Source organism: Palaemon carinicauda, chromosome 4, assembly GCF_036898095.1.
Source record: "Palaemon carinicauda isolate YSFRI2023 chromosome 4, ASM3689809v2, whole genome shotgun sequence".
NCBI classification, from domain to species: Eukaryota; Metazoa; Arthropoda; class Malacostraca; order Decapoda; family Palaemonidae; genus Palaemon; species Palaemon carinicauda.
Window position 1 is genome coordinate 82,800,185 of NC_090728.1, and position 22,179 is coordinate 82,822,363.

The 22,179-nt window shown below is 37.2% G+C and overlaps 1 protein-coding gene across 6 annotated transcripts in view; it reads right to left on the minus strand.

The window, feature by feature from the left end:
- Nucleotides 1-22,179, minus strand: part of LOC137640035 (dnaJ homolog subfamily C member 28) — a 379,044-nt gene that overhangs the window by 108,705 nt on the left and 248,160 nt on the right. For all 6 annotated transcript variants that reach the window (XR_011044297.1, XM_068372404.1, XM_068372406.1 and 3 more), the window contains exon 5: nt 12,534-12,742. Coding sequence is in view for 5 of the 6 variants with exons in the window: in XM_068372404.1 (XP_068228505.1) it covers nt 12,534-12,742 (209 nt within the window). In the remaining variant the exon portion in view is untranslated. The remainder of the gene's footprint in view (nt 1-12,533; nt 12,743-22,179) is intronic.

A 22,179-nucleotide genomic window follows, 5' to 3' on the forward strand; every position in this document is an offset into this window, starting at 1 on the left:
TCTTCGTGATGCAGCAAGAGCAGATCCTGCAAATATTCGTCTACTCGATTGTGTCACACCAGGATTTCCTCACAACACATATGATCTTCACAATTCTGTACTTCCATACTGCAAACTACGTGCAGATCTTTACGCCTATGGTAACCTTGTCTTATATGGAGCAAGAGTTGTAGTTCCTACCGCCCTTCGTCGCCACACCTTGTCCCACTTGCATGATAGCCACAGAGGTGTAGAAGCGACCAAACGCAGAGCGAGGCAGTCAGTTTACTGGCCTGGCATAGACTCTGACATTGCCAACACGGTCTTTGCTTGTTAGGCATGTCAGACATTGCAGCCATCTCAGCAGCAGGAACCTTTAATAAATGACGACAACCAAACAAGACCCTTCAAGTCTGTCTCAGCTGACTTCTTCGTTTTTGCATGGAAAGCTTTCCGCCTCCTCGTCGATGGCCTGTTATCGCACCCTGTAAAGGGGATACTACCACTTCTAACACAATCAGGATCTTCTGCAGATACTTCCGTGAAGCCGGTGTTCCCCTTCCCTTAAGATAGATGGCAGGCCACAGTTCACCAGCACAGAGTTCAAGGATTTTATGAAGAGAGGGGGAGTTCGATGCATAGTAACAACACAACACTATCCACAATTGAATGGTCATGCTGAAGCCACTGTGAAGTCAGTTAAGCACCTAATCCAGACAACAGCCCCGTCTAGCAACATCGATTGTGAAGATTTTGACAGTGGCTTGCTGGAGCTCAGGAATATTCCTAATTTTACAGGATGCTCCCCTGTTCAGATCCTGTATGGCCAACCTCTCAGGTCATGTATCCCTGCCCAGCCAAAAGCGTTCTCCAAGGAGTGACAGGTCAAGAATGAAAACTGTGACTACCACGCTGCTGCCCTCTATGAGCAGATAAAGACCCAGTATGATCAGCATGCCCGTCCCCTGCCCAAGTTGAGTGTCGGACAGCAAGTTCGGATTCAAGACCCAACCTCTCATCGTTGGGACAAAGTTGGCATTGTCATGGGCCATGGAAAGTCAAGAGACTATCAAATTCATCTCCCTAGTGGTCGTGTGTGGTGGTGTAATTGACGTTTTCTTTGAATAGTGCCACCCACTATTAGTGACCCCTCTCTGCCTGACCCTGTGGCCACTAGCCAGGACTTAGAAAGAGAGTCCTTAGTCAGTATCCCTCCAGTGAACCCACGTCGTTCCCAAAGACTCATAGATAAGGAGTCCGCCCGAGATTGTACTACGAGAGTGAGAGGGAGGGAGGTTTAGGTACATGAAAAGACACATTTAACATGTACCAGTATTCATTATTATTGTCATTATCCTATATGTACCATTTATTGTATTATGAGCTTTCAAGCATTATTTCCAAATGTTGCATATCAGCAGATTAATTCATGTCTTATTAATTTATGGCAACACTGTATTAGCAATGGCAACACTTACTTATTATTCCCATGATGCACTGTCTTGTTTGTCCTGATCTCCAACTGATAAGTTATCTTTCTGTTGTTCCCACTGACTTTGTATTTTACTCGTAATAGACATTAAGAACCTACTTTTAAAGTTGTATCCTTGCCCCACACATTAAGGTTAAGGAAGTTACCAACACATACACATAACAGCAAAGGTCATTGATACCAACAAATTTAGTTAACAGTAATTATACATTTCTTATTCAAACCATGCCTAAATCTTATGAACTAACTTAAGTTTCAACAATAAGTTTAAAAAGGTAATTGACATTGTACACTGGTCCCAGAATATTTGATAGTATGTAAATGCCATTGCTATCCTTACAATAATGAAAGTGTCACAACCTCTTGGTCAAGTAACTTGCACACTCAGTCAATATATTCTTAACGGTCAATGGCACCAAACAATCTTTACAGAGTGGCCAATGTTCTCCACTCATCAAATAGATGTCCATCAATCTGGTGTGACCATTTCTCATTTCGCATAAAAACTTCTCTTGACCTTGCATGTCAAAATATGTCCATGGGCGAGATGACTTAACAATTCCATTCATTTTTTTTTATTTTCCAACTCTTAATAAAAGTTCCAAGTCTATCTAAGTACTGCATAGACTTAATTATGGGGTACATATCTCTTACAGGTTCCAAAATGTTATTTCTAATACAACTATGGATTGCATCCTTTACCAGGGAGTTCACTTTCTCATATCCTTGATGTCCACATGAGCAGGAACCCACCAAAATTTAATATTCTTACCTCAATTTCTTATTAGATTCAGTCATTCAAGAATCTCAATTACTATTAGATGATGTAATAAATTATAGTGGCTCAATGGTATCAGTACACTTAATGAGTAGCAAAAACTCAAATAATCTTTATCAAAAAGCCAGAAAATTTCCTTCACTGTCATTAAAATAGCATAGCACTCAGCTGTAAAAATGGATGATTGGTCAGGTAACATAAGACTTTGAGTCAAGTTTGGGAAACATATCCTAAATTTAATGCCAGTGGAGGACTTAGATCCATCATTATAAACCAAATCCAATGTCAGCGCTGGACTTGGATCCATCATTAAAAACTATAATAGTCTCTATATGGCATATCTATGTGCTCCAGGAAAGTGACACTTTACCTCTTTGGCTGTTCTATCGTTTTTAATCGGATATACATTTAAAGAATTCTACCATGGGTAGATTCCATGGAAGTACTCTAGAGTACTATAACTGGTAAAATTTTACCCTTGGGGATTTCCAAGTCCTCCAAGGTTCTTAAAGCTCTATACCCTTGGGGTTTAGGGTATCTAGGGTGATTAACATAAACATAATACAATTTACATTAAATACAGTTTCATATGTGAGTTACTTTGGTCAAAACTAGTATCAAACCACTGATGATTGGCGATGAGTCCAAAGGCACTTCACAAGCATCTGCTAAAAGACTAGATATGGGAGATGACTTAAAATCTCCACTGGCTAGTCTAATTCCAGCATTGTGTATGGAGTCTAATGGTGCTAGTGCTGTTTTAGTAGCTAAAAATATATATTTCACAGCCATATGCAAGTTTAGAGGCAATTAATACTTTGTAAAGAATTAGATGGTGCTTTCGGTCAGCTCCCATAGAAGTATTGAATAAAACTAGACTGAATACATTTTACTTTTGAATTTTTAATATATGGAACCCATATTTACTTATTGTCATATAATCCTAAAACAATTTTTAATCTTGGCAAGAAATTCTTTTCTCAGATATGTATGTCAGGAATGAACACCCCTTTAATATACAGTTAAATGCAGAGCCACAGTTTTTGAAGATGAAAACTTTAATCCTCATTTGGCAGCCCATTCTGGTATTCTATTTATAGTTCCCTGAATCTTTCTTTCAGTGAAGCTGCAAATGAGATAGAAAGGTCATCAACAGATACGGTGTACATGACTTCATGAGGGATTACAGAACTTATGCCATTCACAGATAAAGCCAAGAATGTTACACTAAGGACACTGCCTTGTGGAATGTCTCTTGATTATGAATTGACGAAAATATACTACCTACTCTAACTTGTAAATTGGCAGTTATTCAAGAAAGATATAAAAAAACATTAGAAGTTCCCCTCTTAGTATAATTTCATGAATGGTTCAAAGAATATTGTGCTTCCAGGTCATATCGTATGCCTTCTCCTAGTCAAAGAGAATAGATATGCAAAGTTTTCTGCTGAACAAAAGCTTCACAAATTGATGCCTCTAATCTTGCTGAAACATCAGTGTGGGATCTGTCATGGGTAGACATAATACTTTTAAAGATGTCTTAACAGACAAAAATATCTATTCCCAAAGTGTGAGCAGCGAGGCGAGATGAGATTCGACTACGGCCCTCTTTGGGCTAACCTGTCATCACTTTACTGTCGTCAGCCTTTTGAGAGTAAACCAAGCCTCGCTGATGGCACCTGCCGTGATAAGCCGATGGTGCCTGCCGTGAAAAGGGAACTGTCTTGTTTTGACCAAGATGTCATCGTCTTAATTAGTGGGGTCCGCATATTTTGAGAAACCGAGCCTGAGGGAAATCCTTGTTTAGGATATATATTATGACTTACACATGGTCCAGATTGCATCAGAAATTTCTTCTAGAAGCTTCCATGGCGTGATCGAAGTGGGCGTTTTTGAGGAAGCAGATGCAGAATTGTTAAAAAGAACGTCTTTTATGGAGATAACCACTGCCCACTGTAATCAACTCTGGCCATACATGGGTATATAAACTTCAAGAAGAGATTGTACAAGAGAGATAGGACAAGACATAAGACAAGAGAGGAACTATGTCCGAAGCAGATAAGATTCAAGTTCTAACAAAATAAGAAACAGAGAAGACCAGAAGTCTGGTAGAGCCAGATTCTAACCTTCCCTTCGGACAACAAAAGCTTATCTCCAAAAAATCCTGTTATGGCTGAGAAGAAGAGACAAATTGAAGCAGCCAATCCTCCCTGCTTGTGACGAGAAGTAGCCAACACTGCCTACAGCCTGCTTTACTTCAACAGTATCATCGAATTCTTGGAAGAAGACATCTGATATCCCTTCATGATGCCACCCTTTCTATGACGTCTTCTAATCCAGTCATCGTGCCAGTTTCATCTGAACTTCAGCCGCCCTTCTGCTGTCCCACGTAACAAATGTTTGAAAGCCCCTTTTGGGGTCATGTGAACGACCTCTGCCTGCTGGCTTCGCTTGGGAATACATGCTACCTCAGCTTCCATCGGCGACAGAGTTCTGTTGCCCTCTCATTTCTGTTGACGAGGACTTTTTGTTGTCTCCTCTTTGTTCTTACAGATTGTGTGGGAAAGCTACAGCCAGAAGACCAGAATATCCGCTTGGTAACAGAACGGATTCCTACCTCGACAACCCTAGGAAAGATGGCACCTACCCCAGGACGCCAAAGGACCATGTCTTGAGAGTCTGCCACACCTAGAGTTAGTTCGAGGAGAGCCATGTTAGAAGGCTCGCGTCACTCTCCGTTGTGCTAAGCCATTGATTTGAACTTATACTTTTTTAGTGATATGTTGAATTTAAAGTAACTTTTAAAAACTAGTTTCCCTGCTGTAGTCTTGCCCAGAAATTATGATGTAAACTCATTGATTGTGAGAGCACTTGTAAACATTTATTTGAAACCGTTTGACATATAAATAATGTTTTAAGACTGCTATCCAGAATTTTGAGACAGAAAAATTTTGAAGTGTTCATGATTGAAGTTGTAAAATTTTCATCGAAATATATGTAAGTTTGAAAGATCAGATTCGCCTCTGACTTATCCCGTTTCCTGAGATTGAATTGAACTTGAATTTGAAATTGAATTTTGTCTGTCTGGGACACTGCAACATTCTCAAGCCTGAAGTCTCCGTACCAGTATCGTCTCAGCAGCTGCAGAAAATTATTCCTTAAGTATTTCTACCCTACTGACTGTTCCCATTTTCTATTGGTGTTTTGATTGATTTGATTTGTCAGTTAAAGTAACCGAAGAAGTAACATTAGTTTTCTTTGTAAGTTGGTGAATAAAAGTGTTGTGTTTTTTGGTTTCTTTTTATATTCATTTCCCATGTTTTAGTGTTGGTTGTTGTTGACATCTATTTTACTCATTAAAAGAAGCTGTAATGATTTTAAGATCGTAACAGGATCCCAATCATCGGAATCCACATTGTTAGGGTTGAAAGGTCCTTTCTGTTCTAAAATCTAAGCCAATTGTATGTTTACCATCTTTTCTATTAATTTACATATATAGTAGAAAATGTTAATGCAATCGGCCGATAGATATTCATGATTCTACTACCTTTTCCAGGTTTCGAAAAGGCTAAAATGATAGAAATATTCCAAATATTTGACAATAAACTTCCTTTCCCAATTCTATTGATGATACTGAAGAAAAAATATTTAGTTTCTATGAGTTAATGTTTGAACATTAAATAGGTGATATTATCAATTCCAGGAGCTGGATCATTACATGTAGATAAGGCTGATCAATGTTCTTTCCTGCTAAAGGTAAATTATATGATTCCATTCTTACAACTCCAAAGTTGAGAGGGCGATTCTCTTCTTGAATTCAATGTTGGCAATACATCGATGAGGGATATTTTGACAAGATTTTTTCAAAATAATCTGCGAACGCTTCACTTACATCCTCTGGATTCTGTAACATATGACCATTGCTTTCAAATACGGGTGATGGTAATGATACAAATTTTGTGCTGATTTCTTTTTTATTTTTGTCCAGGCTTCCATTATGTTAGTCTTCCAATTAATGTTATATATAAAATTTACCAAAGACTGGTTTTTAGTCTGTTTGATATGATTTTTAAACTCAGTTCTTGCTTTCTTATAACAAACTAAATAGTAATAACAAGGATGGCTCTGATATCGAGTAAATGCAGCTCCTATAGCTTTATGAGTTTTTCAACATTGAATATTTCACCAGAGGACCGGTTTTTGTGTAGAGTGACCTGTAGTATGGGGAACTGACTAATTACTGGCATCTATAATGACTTTTTCTTTTTTTAATTCAAGGCTTCCTCTATTGTGGAAAAACTATCAGTATCTATTTCTAATAACATAGATACTGTAAATAATGCCCAATTAGCTTTATCAGTATCCCATCAGGAAGATTTTGGTGCAGCTATTTCATCAACTAAATTAATTACGATTGGAAAATTGTCACTTCTAATACCTCCATCCAATACTTCCTATGAAAAATCTTAAAAACACCCAGGAATGCACAATGAGATATCTATAAAGGTAACAGTTCCATTTTTTACATGAAAATGTATCGGTGCTCCAGTATTTGAAAGAGATTCTCTTTAATATACAGTAAGTAATAATTAGCTTGCCTGGGAGTTAGAAACAATATCCCCTCACACAGGATATCTCCCATTAAAATCTCCCAAGAGTGAAGAAACCTAAGAAAACTTATCCGTTAAATTATCAAGATCTTGCTTTAGGCTTTGGTCAACTCGATTGGGGTGGCAGATATATGATATATGCTCGTTCTAAATGCATTTGTAATACAATTGCTTGAATATTTGATTGTATTCTAATCTCATTATAGATGATATCTCGTCGCACCAGTAATACACTACCACCATGTTTGTAGTCCTGGATTTCATTATGATAAAATAAATATTATCTGAAACATAACTTGTTTCGGCCTAACATTGTTTCCTGCAAGGATATGATGATTGCAAAATATTCCTTGATTGGTGTTTTTAAAGATTCATATGTAGATTTAACGCCTTGGCAATTCCATAGAAGAATCATGATTTTGCTTTCCATAAGGACAAACTACGATTTATTTTTATTTAATTGTTTTATTTTTGCGTCATTTCTTGTGGAAAAAAGTTGTTAATGTTGAGTCTTTATTAATATTTCCTTATGGTCTCTCTTCTGGTGTTCTTTCTCTCTTATTATTTTCTTTAAGAGGATTGACAACTTCAGGTAATGGTCTGTCTCCTTCCATGTTGGTATTGTTTGATGGGCTTGATTCAACAATATTCACAATACTTTTAACACGACTTGCTGTCTTTTCTAATGATGCAGAATGTTTTGGATTAATTTTATTCTGAGCTTTTTTTTTTTTTTTTATCCAGATGGGTTTTAAATACCTTTCTGTTCTTTAGGTATCTGTTGATTTTTTCTATACTTTCCTGATATGAATTTGGAATAGGACTTACATCTTGTATTTTTCATGACTGTCTTATTGTTGGAACTGGTGATATTATTTTGACAGCGCATTTGGGCAAATATTTCTTTAGAACCGATGAAAAAGGTTGCCCTAGTCTTATCTGCTTTCCAAGAGCTCTTTTACAAGACTTTAAAAATTACACTGTTCTAATGGTCTGAATTTCCTTTTCAAAAATGAATTTAACACAACTTTTAGATATTGTTGGGTGTGTTTCCTCACTGTGAATACAACATGAACTTAATGTATGTTCTGTGACTATTTTTTCCACAGTCAGTAGAAACAAGACGGCTTATCAGTTTACTTTTCTATATGCTTTTGGCTTAAATGGCCATACATTTGGCAATAGTAATATTGCAAGTGAAGGGATATGCAGTTTCACTTTCAAAGATAGCCAAACAGCTTTAATAAAATTGAATAGCCTGCACTGATCAAAGGTTAAATTCAAGGTAGCAAGATGAATATGCTGTTCTCGAAATCTTTTTCTTATGCTAACTACTTTTACCACGCATTGACTTTTCAGTTCATCCTCATTTTACTTTTCAGTTCATCCTCAACTTTCTTATTTTCTATTTGTTGTAGTTCTGGAGTATATACCACTATGGCAACCTGAGGTTGTTATTTATTTTAATTTCTCACTTTGCATTGAGGATAATGTCTCTACTAAATGACTACAATTCCCGCGAGAAGGATTTTTGAATGAGCTCCACATATTTTTATCATTTTGCTCTAAATACATTCACATATTCATGTCTTCTAATTTCGAATTAAGAATATATATATATATATATATATATATATATATATATATATATATATATATATATATATATATATATATATATATATATATATTTCATAATTGACTACTTCATAATGACCAGGTAATAGTTCTGTTTTTCTATATTCTTCTGTTCTGTCATCATCTTTTACTCTTTCTTCTTCTCTAGTACTTTATTAAAGTCATTCTTTCCATGACGTGAGTTGGGTTCTAATGTAGCTATATTAGAACCTGAGTTAAAGTTGTCAGTACCGAGATCCATGTCCATACTTTCCAGGCAGTCAACCGAAGGATTGGTTTGTAAAGAAACAGCAAGCCGAGTTATCCAACACTTATCAGAGGATATCAGTCCTCCTATCCTACGTGGTTCAACATGGGATTTCAGTGGGGATCAGTCATCTATTAAAGGGGGGCTGCCTCTCTTTAAGAGGGCATACATTGGTCAGTAGGGGTAGTTACCCCTCCCACCGATGACTCTAGTGCCTGGCATCGCCCATTACCCGCAAATATGGGAGACTTAAAACTGGATTGCTGGAGCCTGACTCTTAACAAAGCCTACACCCAAAGGGATCTGCCATAGCAACTATATTTGAATTATATACAAAACCTGGTCAATGATCTTACAGTCGTCGTCACCAAAATTCAGATTGAGCAAAAAGAGAAAAACTGAAATAAAGAAGAAGGCTAATAGGGGGTTCAGTCTTGGTCTAGTCACTCAGATCTGACCTAAGCTGTACTTTTGAACTTGCCGAGGTAGATAAATGCCCCCACCACCATTGCCCAGCCCATCACTGAGGGTCTCAAACCCCTACTGCATCAAAGTGCTGGACCATCAGACAGAGGTCATGTAGGGTGTCTATTTAGAATACAAGAAGTAATCTTGTGGCTCCAGGGGAATATACCTAAGAATAAACTTGAATGTCTGGCATATACAACAACTAAATTACTGAAAGAAAAATTGCCAAAGGCAGTGAATGTCGGACAATGAATTCCCTAGACAAACAAACTAGAATGTTGGTCAGAGATATGAATGAAATACACATAAATAGTAATGAATAATTTGCAACTAAAACCAAAAAGATAATTTATCCTGAAATGCGTGGTTTAAGGAGATAATGCAAGAGCCCTCTCAGGAATAGGCCTACAACTAAATACTACCTGAGAAGTCTCGATAAATTGGAAAGAAAACGCAGAAGGTAACTCAAATATATTGTGCAAGAGACAAACAAGAAAACAGAGAAGGTTAGTTACTCTACATCATGCATGAGCTCAATAAAAATAAAATAAAAAATAAAGTGAAGATAATTCTTCACAATGCATTTCTAATCTACCAAACTTGTTTATGGTTTTGTTCATGATAAAGTTGTCAATTATATAACCAATTTTATGTATATTCATGTTTATAACTTTAAAAAATTTGGAAATGAAGCAATCATTGTAGCCACATAATATTTTGTAAGTTGTTTTACTCTCTATTGTCATTTCATGTAAAACCATTACTTCACTAGTAATTAGAATACTGTAACTGGAGATGGGTTTATTTCTTTGAATGGTAAATATTCGATTGAGTTACCTTCAGCTTCTTATTCACCATAAGGGTTTTTGTGACCATCAATCTTTACTACATGTTTGGTACATACATACAAACATATACCAAGGCACTTCCCCAATTTTGGGGGTTAGCCGACATCAAACAAATGAAACAAAAAAGGGGAACTCTCCTCTCGACGTTCCTCCCAGCCTTACAAGGGATTCAATCGAGTTCGGCTGGTACTGCTAGGGTGCCACAGCCCACCCTCCCCCGTTATCCACCTCAGATGAAGGTTCATAACGCTGAATCCCCTACTGCTGCTACCTCCGCGGTCATCCAAGTCACCGGAGGAAGCAGAAGGGCCTACCAGAACTGCGTCACAATCGGTCGCCATTCATTCCTATTTCTAGCACGCTCTTTTGCCTCTCTCACATCTATGTTTGGTAGCTTGGTTAATCATTCTTTGGGGTTTCGATTTAAAAGCTGGGAGTTAAGCCATTGTTTCTGTTTGTGCAACTGTTGGACTTGCTACATCAGCTACCAAATCTAACTCTTATATTAAATTTAGAAGAAACCTCTTCAAGCTCACTCACACATTCTTCATTGTGTTTTTTGGAAGGGTCCCGTTTACTAGTACCAGTTTTTTCCTCGGATACAGAATTCTATGGGTACATGATAAACCATCTCTACTTCACAAGGACCTTCTATGTTCTTGGCAGTATCACATGTGGCTAATATGTCAAACCTGTTCTGTATAGGAATCTTGAGTTTCTTCTTATATAGATGATTTTGCATCCCAGTGCTTTTACCGTTTTCACTTACTTTACTGGTACACGCGAGTCTATCTGAACATATGGGAGCAATGGCAGAGGTACTAGAATGCAACAGTTTTGAGTGACTTGATGCACTGGAGATGGAATTAGCATAATTCTTTAAATTCAGACATGTGGAAATACGGGCAATTTTGGAACTAGAAGTCAGATCACAGGGATTAGACAAAATGCTTGAGCAAGTCAATTCTTAGACATTATCATTACCCATAAGTTTATCCTGGCTAAACCAAAGGTCATGTATTCATTATTTACTGTTTATATGATTCCTTGTTCCATTCTATATTCAGGACACTCATCAATTTGGTGAATGGGCTCCTTCACGATGAAAACTAAATTCATCTTTTAAGCAATCACTTGAGAAGTCATGGAATTTAGAAAACTTGAAACATCTTTTCCCATTAGTGCACTTAATATTAATGTGCCCAGAATCCTAGCATTTATAACATTGGATAGGCTGAGGATTCAATTTTTTAACAGAAATGTTTAAATGATGAATCTTCATATAATCTTGCAGATAAGGTGAGGTAAATACTATCAAGATTACCTTATTGGTTCCTTTCAGTTTTTTAACTTTAAAAATATTGGGAGGGTACATCTTCAATATATTCTCTCCTAAGAATTCATATAGATCTATGCAAAAAAAAATTATATCTTTACCTTGATTAAAAGTCGGGTGTTGAGATGACTTTTCAATAATATCAGAAGAAGAGGATACAAAACTAATAAGTAGTATTGCTTGTGTTTCATGGCCAGCTTTTAAACAGCAAAGCATGACCACATCACATCGTGGGTTTTAGGGATAGAGATAAGATCAGCCTTTTTAATTAAGGAGGGTACACTTGGGCACACTATTCTATCTTGTGTCTCTTCCTCTTGTTATTTTCAAGTTTTTATACTTTATATATGAAAGATTTATTGTAATGATATTATAGTTCTTAAACTTCTTTTAGTTTTTTCCTTATTTCCTTTCCTCACTGAGCTATTTTCCCTGTTGAAGTCCTTGGGCTTATAGCATACTGCTTTTCCAACTAGGGCTGTAGCTTAGCAAGTAATAATAATAATAATAATAATAATAATAATAATAATAATAATAATAATAATAATAATAATACGGATAGTTGCTGTAGAGAGGGAATTGTTAGTCTGCGTATTTTGAAACAAACTACCTTCTGGGAACGTGGATCTCTGTAAGTATAGTTATAAGTATAGTTGCAGGGTTGAAAGACAAGAGAAACCACGAAAGATTTACTCTGATATTTAAAACTTAAAGCAAAGTACAGCACTATTAATTAATTAATGCTCAAAGAACTCTTCAATTAATATTCTAACAACTCTACTGAAAAGTGTGACAGATGTAGAAAACTAATTAAAATGTAGCTCACACAATCTCTTCTCTGGGATAGTTCAAATAACGCTAGCTATACATCTCTGATTCCCAAAAAATATTTGAAAACATGTAAAATACTGAAGTTTCTGCATAAGGAAAGCACAAGAGACTTTCCTTTTTAGGGGAATGTCAACCCAACACAGTAACCATACACCTTACATCATGTAAAATATTTGGTGTTCAGGCAGTGTAAGGAAGAGAAAACAAATTGCAGTTTCATAATTGTATGAGCAAGATTCTGCCATACATACTGCTCTACCCCATACCATAAGCATGCCCACTAAAATAGAGGTTAATGGCACTAACCTGGTTCGTATCTTTTTGGCTGCTTCCCTATCTTTAGCAATTAATGCTGCTTCAGGATAGGAAGCATTATATTTCTTCACTCTATAATCAAGGACATTTTCAGAAGCTTTCCGAGTCTGGTAGCGTACATACTGCTTTTGACGCTGAGCTGGAGTCCCACTCCCAATACCTTCATAGCTTAAGTACTGCCTGTGTTGAGGAGCTGTGTGCTGGAAAAAATATTAAGTCAGTAAGGTTGGAAAATGTTGCAAATTTCCTCAGATAAAATAACCTTCAGAAGTGAAAAGTTTTCACACAAATAGTCAAAACAACTAAAAATATATCGAATCATAAAAAAAAAAAACATGCATGATTATATAGCAATAGATATCTCAAGAAACTGCACAAACAATTTATCTGAATCTATAAAACAGAATTTTAATAATAAAATTTATTATTCAAATACTAACCAGCTAATACTTAAACTGCAACCATCACAGCTACGTAATTACCAAACATTTAACAACTTCTCCCCATCCCCTGTGATGACTAGTATATCTTTATATAATTGGAGTTACCATAGACCTGTACAGTATATCTGAATTGCTGTAAACAATGGTAAAAAGTGATGAAGAGGGAGTGAATTAAGTGGCTACCAGGTAAGTATTTGAATAATAAATACTATTAACATTCTGATTATTCAAATGATCCTTACCTGGTAGGTAATAATTGTGCTTTATTTTTATGAATCTACCCTAATGATCATATTCCATCATCCACGATGTATAAATATTGAAATCAACCCAAAAGACTAAAAATTTCCCATTTCCTTCCCATCAAGTGAACATGTCCCTTGACCACCAAGGTGAAACCTGGTGGTTTTATAACTAAAATAACATATCCCCCTCGTCTGGGCAGCCGAAAACTAAAGTAAAAAACCAACCAGATGTTTACAAGGCATTCATTATTAAATGTTTGATAGTGGTTATTTGGAGTCTACCCTGTGATGTTTTGAGTGTTCCCCTTGTTATTTGTAATTCAATGCAACAATTAATTGGGTATGTCTCCTTCTGTAATTCCTATGTACAGGAGGTCCTTGAGTTTCGAACAAGATACATTAATAAACTGTGTAGTAAGCAAATTTTTGCCGTAAGTCGGATTTATATACATAACATACTGTGCATACATACATACAAAAACACATACATACTGTATGCATATGATATACTTTAAAAAGGAGAAAACATTCCCTTACCATTCATAAATTACTGTAACCTATTCATACAAATATCAGTACCCTTTACAGTAGTGTACCTACATCAATACAGTACTATGGAGTATGGCAAGTGGTGGTGACACAGGCTTCTTAGGAGGAGGAAGTGGACCATGCTGGAAGAGGAGCTGGAGAGTTAGGATGAGACGCTGGAGAAGCTGAAGATGGTGTTGGAGAAGCTGCAGAGGCAGAGGATCAAGGCTCAGGTGAAAGTTTCTACCTTTTTTAAAGTATCTCCACAGGTTGGTTTACCAGGATTGCATCCTCTTCTCTTCTAATATCTCTTTGTAACACTTCACAGCATCCATGACCACCCTCGACACCTTCATAAACTTTCCATGCTGGGATGCTATTCCTCGAACTTTGTAGTTGCTCTCTCTAGCAGGGCAAACTTTCTACCAAGGCCTTGGCTGTAGGTTTCCTGGACTCTGGGATTGGGGTGTCATCTTCTTCTTCTACAATTACCCAGCTCTCTAGCTCAATGAGGTCCTCAGCAGACAAATTCTTTCCATGAGATGCCAAGAGCTTGGTAACGACAGCAACAGCATTTACCTCAAGATTCAGCTGCTTACTAAGGTCAACAACCTTCTTTGATGGCATCCTCAACTTTATCTTTAAAGCCAAAGAAATCGTTGACAACTGGGGGCTAAGCATATTCCAGACACTATTCATGATGGTTTGCTTCACTTCTTCCAAGCTTCAGCAATGGTATATTGCATGTTGTAGGACTTCCAGAATATCTTGATGGTCATGTCTTTCTCCTTCTCTGTTCCCTCCAAAGCCATAAAAATTGTCCTACATAGGTAGTAGGCTTTGAACGAAGCAATTACCTATTGGTTCATAAGATGTAACAGGGAAGTAGTAGTATTAGGTGGCAGGTAAACCACCTTGACATTGGTATGGAAGTCGGATAAATTGGCTTAGTGACCAGGGGCACTGTCCAGCAATAGCAGGCTTCTTAAAGAGTAGGCCCAATATCAATCCACCTCAAGCAAAAAGTGGTTGAAAACCCACTCCTCGAATAACAAGAGGGTCACCCATGCATTCCTATACACAAGCATAGGCTTCAGCATGCAGTTGCCGGAAGCATTACCCCAAAACACAAAGTCAGTCTCTCATTGCCAGCTTTGTGTCATGGTGCCATCTTCTCCTCCTTACCAATGTAAGTACGGTTTGGCATACACTTCACATTAAAGACTTGTTTAGAACAAAACCCACCTCTTATAATACCAGCCAGCACATCAGGAAATTCACTTGCTGCTTCATTATCATCACTAGCAACTTCACCTTGCACCTCAAGGTTATACAAATTGGCACAAGCTTTAAATATCCTAAATCACACCTTACTGGCCACAAACTCCTCACCTTCACTCCCTTCCACCTTTTGACTTTTTAAGGTCTCAAATAAACACTTAGTCTTCTCTTTAATCACCATAAGGTTCACCGTGATACACCGCTGATTTTGGTCTCCAACCTGAGCACTAAAACCCACTCCATCTAAATAGTGAGACCACTGCATTGCTTCATATGCATATATATAAATATAAATATATATATATATATATATATATATATATATATATATATAAACACACATGCATACATGCATATATACATACATACATACATACACACATACATACATACATAAAAAACAAAGAACATATGTACCCGTTTTTATTCTGCTGTAGGACAAAGGCCTCAGACAAGACATTATACATTTCTGGTGTTAGGCCATTTCATTACCACGGTGGCCAATGTGGATTTGTGATTTCTCTTTAGTGTGGTTGTTCAGAGCAAACCAACCTAGTATGGGTGTCCCCAACTGGTAGAACTCTGTGATAATGGCAATACACAAACTCTCACCACATTAGGGTAAACCCACTCGGAAAGGTATATAATGCATATATATATATATATATATATATATATATATATATATATATATATACATATTCTTATGAAGCTGGTCTAATGTAGAGTAAATATCGTAGTTTATGGATAATTTTATTCATGTTTCATTTATTGTTTTCATTAGTGCATTGAAGAGATGATACCCAGCCCGTAAAATGAACCCCTCTCATGTAGACATAAGTATTTTATGTAAATTACGTAAAACTTTCGTCGTGAATTTCATTATATTCTTTATTCAAATTAAAATATGTAATTTACGTATTTTTTTTAAAGAATTAATTTTTTATTTTACGTAAGTTTGCTATGAAGTCTTACATGTCTATTTAAAAGTGTTGTAGGATTCATGCGAGATAGGAACAAGGGCATAGGTAATGTTCTTTTATATTTTATTATGTATTGCGTCATGTTTGAGAGAGAATTTCAGAACATGTGGCTTGGAATGTTCAGTGACACATGTTTTCGAAGTTTCCCGATGCCTAGCGAGAGGATGTTATCTTTTTTTTTTTTTATTTTGGGGACAAAAGGTAGGTGGAGCTAGCTGGGAAGTCGTCTCGCGGGTGTGTTGAGGTGTATCTGAGAGTTGCCTTAATCCATTGATTTCGTCTCTCGACATTTTTATCTAGTTGGAAACTTTGACGCAAAGCAAAGCTCCTACACTACCAGAACTCAATCCTGGAAGCTTCTGGAATTAGCCAAAATTTCATATATAGGTGACACAAGCTTGGGATAGAGTCAGAGAGAGACAGACATAGAGATCGAATTAGAACCGCAACATTTTCCCCTCTCTCTCTCATTCACGCCTGTAACCCAGTGTACTATCGAAAGTGTTCAGTGCGTTTTAGTGTGTCGTCTCCTAAGTGACTCTGTGCCCCAAAGCAAATCGTGTGTCACACAATACTAAAAGGTGATTTTGAACTAATTGTATTAGGGCGAGTGTTAACATTGTATGAAGTTTTTTGTAATCGGCCCTGTAGACAGTAAAGTTTAGGTTTATAAAGTGATCTGATTAGCTATTATTCATTAAGAGTGAAACTTAAACATTGTATTATTTCTTGTACCAAGTGTATCATTCCAATCATCACTATTTGAGACTAGCTTTTCGCTCGATTCCTGTTAAGAACAACAGTGAGAGCTAAATAAGTGTTATTAATACTTAAAGATAATTGCCCAGTTTAGTTTTGTGTGTGCAAAAGAGACCTTTGGATATACAGTGTTTTATATAATGCTGTCTGGGAGTTATTTAACGGTCTCAGAATTCGTGTATTATTATTTCAAAGTGTAACAGTTTTAATGTAAAAGCAAACAAGGTAATTTGGAATTTGAGAGGTTAATTAGCTTGCCAGTCGTAGTATATATCATATTATATGTTTGATTCCCAGTCACGATCCAAAGTATAGTATATTTTGTCAATACCCAGACTTTGGGAGTCATAATCGTATAATATTTTGGGTGCTCAGACCCGGGATCCAGTCATTATATATATATATATATATATATATATATATATATATATATATATATATATATATATATATATATATATATATATATATGCATATATATATATGTGTGTGTGTGTGTGTGTATTTGTGCGTATTTTTGGACTCCTGCTTGAAGTTCCTCTTACGCAGCTTTCTACTTTGGATATTTACTGCGAGTGGTATACAAACCCCGGATCGAATATCCCGAAAGATGTCGTGTATGTAACAAGGTCGTGTTTAAAAAACCACGGCTATCCTTCCCCGAATTGAGTTAACCTTGTCTTGAAAGATATGGGATAGGATTGGATTCGTGGGCGAGTCGTTACAACTCCGATCCTAGTGTGTTACATACACACAGTTACTGGTTCGCTAATCCTTCTAGCAGCGCCATTTTCATTGCACTCTTGGGAGTTTCTCTGCTTGGTTTTTAAAAGTTTTCAATACCTATTTCTATATGGATGCCCTGCTTCTTCATCTTCGGATAAGTTGAGTACAATATTCGTTTTTGTGGAGAATTTCGCTTTTCCCAATGGCATTTCTACCGATGCATCTGTTCTATTTCGCTTGTGCCGCATTTTCAAAGCCCGCTGCTCATATGTCCAAATACCTCAGTGTTTTATATGAAACTCTCATCTAGCCCTGTTTAGTTATGTTGCTTATATACCCTTACAAGTGCTTTATCATTCTAGGTTAGACATTTGCTTTATTGCATGCCAATCTTACCTATCTGATGGCATAGGATAGCCGTTATCCCTGGCCTATGGCATAGACTAGCTATTACCCTCCCTCATCCCTCCCATTTTTTCCCTTTATCTACTTACTGTTGTTTCCTTTAGAACGATACTATTTCTGTTCTAATATCAACAAATAGACCTTCCTTTTCTGCCGCTTCACCTTTCTTCTAGGCTATTTCCCTTTGTTTGGCTAGGGGGCAGCTGGTTGAGAAACTAGTTCTCTGTGCCTACTTACTGTACATCCCTTAGAATGACTTCGGATCGTTTTAAAATTTCAGTTAGGCCTTCCTTTCCTGCCGCCTTACCCTACCATAGGGTCCCTTACTCCCTTTCCCGGTTAGACTTCTTTCTCCCTCGCCGTGGAACACTAGTTCCTTTGCCTAGTCTTCTCTTCCCTGGTACTTGAAAAACCTAAACTGCTATATATCTAGAGAGGTGGGCTGGGGGAGACTATTAGTTTATTTTCAGGTTGGCTGAGAGTAGTCCTAGATTGGGTTAGTTCTCTTAACCACCTTAGCAGCTTTCTTCTAATAGGCCTGCTGCCCCTTCCACTTTCTAGTTAGGCTACTTGACCTTCCTGGCTGTGGGTGGAACTACAGTATGTTCCTTTGCCTAGTCTGGCTCTCCCTGGCATCTGAGAATCCCTCAATTGCTATATGTCTTGACTGGTCAGCCTGGGGTTGTTGTCAGCCTATTCTTAGATAGGTCAAGGGTACTGATCCTTGACAGGGATCATCTCCCTTGCCGCTTTGGTAGCCACCTTGGTTTAGGTAGATGGCTCCTCCTCTAGGCTATTCTCCTCTAGTTGTGGAACTTCAGGTCCTTTGCTTAGTCAGTTTTCCCTGGCTTTAGTGGTCAACACTTTGCCATATTCCACAGACCTGCCGGTTTGGGTATCTTTAGCACTAGATGTGAGTAGGCTGGGATCCTTCTTTCTTTTAATAAAGATGAGAACACATCCCTTGCCGTCTTAGCCGTCACCTTACACTTATCAGCTACGTCTACACCCTTCCCTCCACCTCAATTTAGAACTGGTCTCCTGGGCTCTTGGCATGTTCAACCCGACGGGTTACCTCAGCCATATACATCATCCTACTCTAGATCTTTTTCCTTGAAGTTACTTGGTCTGAAGGATCTAATACCCTTCTTACTTTATCAAGTGACTTTAGACTATAGGCTCTTGAGCTTGGCATCTACCACTTGTAGTTTGCCTTCCCTCTTCTATGACTAGTTGGCAAACTTCATAATATAGCTGGATAGTTAAGGAGGCTGGCCAATAAGCCAATATATATGGATATGGGACAAAAAACAAAAAATCCTGAAAAAAATTCACTGAGCTTCATATGGCAATGGAGAATACGTATACAGAAATATTTTGTCAAAATTCCTCTTACTCTCATAGTTACAGGGTAATTAGTAAAAGTAACTCAATAAACCAAAAACATTGATCCCTACAAGAAAACGCAGTATTTCTTGTGTTATCGTAAATTTTGATAATTATTATACTTCAATATAAAACAAATTGTGAGCAATGGCATCTGTATAGATTCCCAGAGTCACAAGACAGGGAGTTATAATTATTACACCCTTCAGTGGTAACAAAAACCTCAGAAAGCGTACATGTTTAAGCTTGATCTCTGACTTTTGCTCGGTTTTACGTCTGTTTTTCTTAGTTTCGGCAAGAATTTCATCATGCTAGAGAGGAAAAGACAATTTCAACATATCGTTAACACAAGGAAGAAAAAAAGCAGCTCTAATAAGAGTTCAGAAATGGGTAATATCGGTGATATTAGCAGTGTTAGTGACGGAGAGAGAGAGAGAGTGGCGTGGATGGAGGAGCGACCGCCTTGCCTGACGCAGTGCCCCAGGCTATAATCTTTATTTGAACTTGCTCCTACTTCTAGTACATCGACAGCTGCTACATCTAATCACAAGAGTCGTATTGATATACGTACCTCATTGTTGGAGAGGGAAGAAAGCAGTAATAATAGTGAGGAAATAGAAGAGGAAGATAATCAACTCGTTCTCATAAGCAGAAAAAGATCACGAGAACTAAACAATTGAAAAAATCAAAAGAATATGAAGCAGGTGCATTTTAGAATAAAACCTAGCCACAGAGAGTAACGAGAATAATACCCTGCCAAAGTAAAAGGCAGAGATATAGAGAAAAGGGATCTTCATTCATGATTAAACTATGATAAATAACATTGTTTTGGTTTATTAATATCCAAAAAGGAACGTAAAATTCATAATAATCATGATTTATTAATATTATATTTGTAAAAATACAAAATATAGTTTTGAACGCCCGTATCTCAAAACTATACTTATTGACCTTCAAATTCTATCTTCTCCCTTAGTTTTAAAGATATAGCATTGAAATTTGATATATAACTTAGAAAGACATTATAAAACAATCAAATATAGCCCTTTTCCACCATTTTTTTTTTCATAAATTTTTCTTAATTTTTTCCCTGATTTATAGGGTTTATTTTTTTACAATAATGAAATAATTCATATCTGGCAAAAAAATTACTTTTATTAAAAACTCTGTTTCATTTGAGGTCTACATCAGGTCTATATAGGGTAGTAACCCCAAGGCTTAATATCAAGTATCAAGGGAGGAGAATTTGAAACACTAATTTCCATGATAAACTGCACTGGTGTTGCAAAACCTAAGGTCAGAGGCAAAAATCCTATGCAGTTTGGAGATTCATTAAGTCATCTTATTAAGTGGTATGAATGTCAAAGTCTTGTCCTTAAAAAATAGCATTAGCTCGCTGACCTCCTTAAAGAACCATAAATACCCTTTAATCTTCCCGGCATATACTAGATGATAGCTTGTAGCAGGCGATCATTCTAATTATCTCATTTATCATACCTGAGGAACAGTATCCTCTAAATTGATAGACTGGATACCTCCTAGTTGTCAGGATTTTCATTGAATTTTTGAATTCTTTGTATCCAGGCCGTTTTTAATGGCTCTCATTATTTTTTGCAATGGGTGAACTCCCTTGCCTCAATAATCTAATGTGAACAACTAAGCTAGTGGCAATCAGCACTACCAGCTGACCTTAATAACTGGTCTATACTGTTCCTTACTCTCAGACTATTCCCTATGGAAATGCCTCCTGGCTGTCGACTTAGTAATATCTATCTATAGTGTTGCATCGACATAACTGCCAAGTAAGGGAAAGTTAGACCTAGGTCCCAGGTCAGTTCTACATAACTGCTTCCTTAGGGCAAATGGAATCTGATTTTGCCACTTAGGTTGTCTGGTCGACCAGTTTTGGGGAGAAAGTGTTCTATTGATATGAATCTTTTCTTTCCCTTTATTCTACCAATAGTTCTGAGCTGTTTGGCGTAAGTTTCCATTGCAGTGTAGCTTTAGCTGTCGCTGGTAGTAGGTAGATATTTTGTGTTGATCTGTATCAATTTACACTTTTTACAAAACAATTTTATAAAGTACTTTTTGTAAATTTTAAATTTTTATGATATGACAATTTTCTATGGTGTCAAGTACTCAATGAAATTTTTCTATCTTTACAGGATGCTGAGGACATGGAGTGTTCTACGGTAACCTGCATTAGGCAGGTCAAGATACCACGAGTCATAAAAGACCTGCCGGAAACATGCAGATTGTCATGTTTCCAAGGGATCCTTTGCTATTTGGGAACCATCGAACTGCAATATTTGCAAGCATCTCCTCCACTCTGGCTTCTACGTTTCCGACGTATCTCAAGGATTGAGAAAGTGGGGCCAGAAAACCATCAGAAGAGCTCTTAACAAGGTGCCCCTATCGTTCTTCAATGGAATTAAGTGATATCCTATGCCTAGGGCTGATGTGACCACAGTATACCGGCACCAGATACCAATGGTTCAACTTCCATTGGTACCTCTACTTCCTGCAGACAAAGTCAGAGACACGCTTCAATACATGAATTTGGATGATAATGTGTCAACAACCTCTTCCAATACGTTGGAAAAAGAAAGGCTATTGCTGATGACGGAGGCCTCAGAACTCGCTTGACAGTCAGCAGGTTAGTTCTATCCCCAGTGCTTCTTGGCCGACATGTTCCTACGTCTGATAAACCGGCCTCATCTTCTACTCCTCTTCCAACTCCAACTGCCCCTTTATTCCCTGGTCATTTAGAGTTTATAGCTTCCATGAAAGCATTCATGGAAAATATCCATGCACAGCATAAGAAGGCACAAGTGTCCTTGGAGGCAAAGATAGAGGTGCTTCAACAGGCAACAAAGGCCAA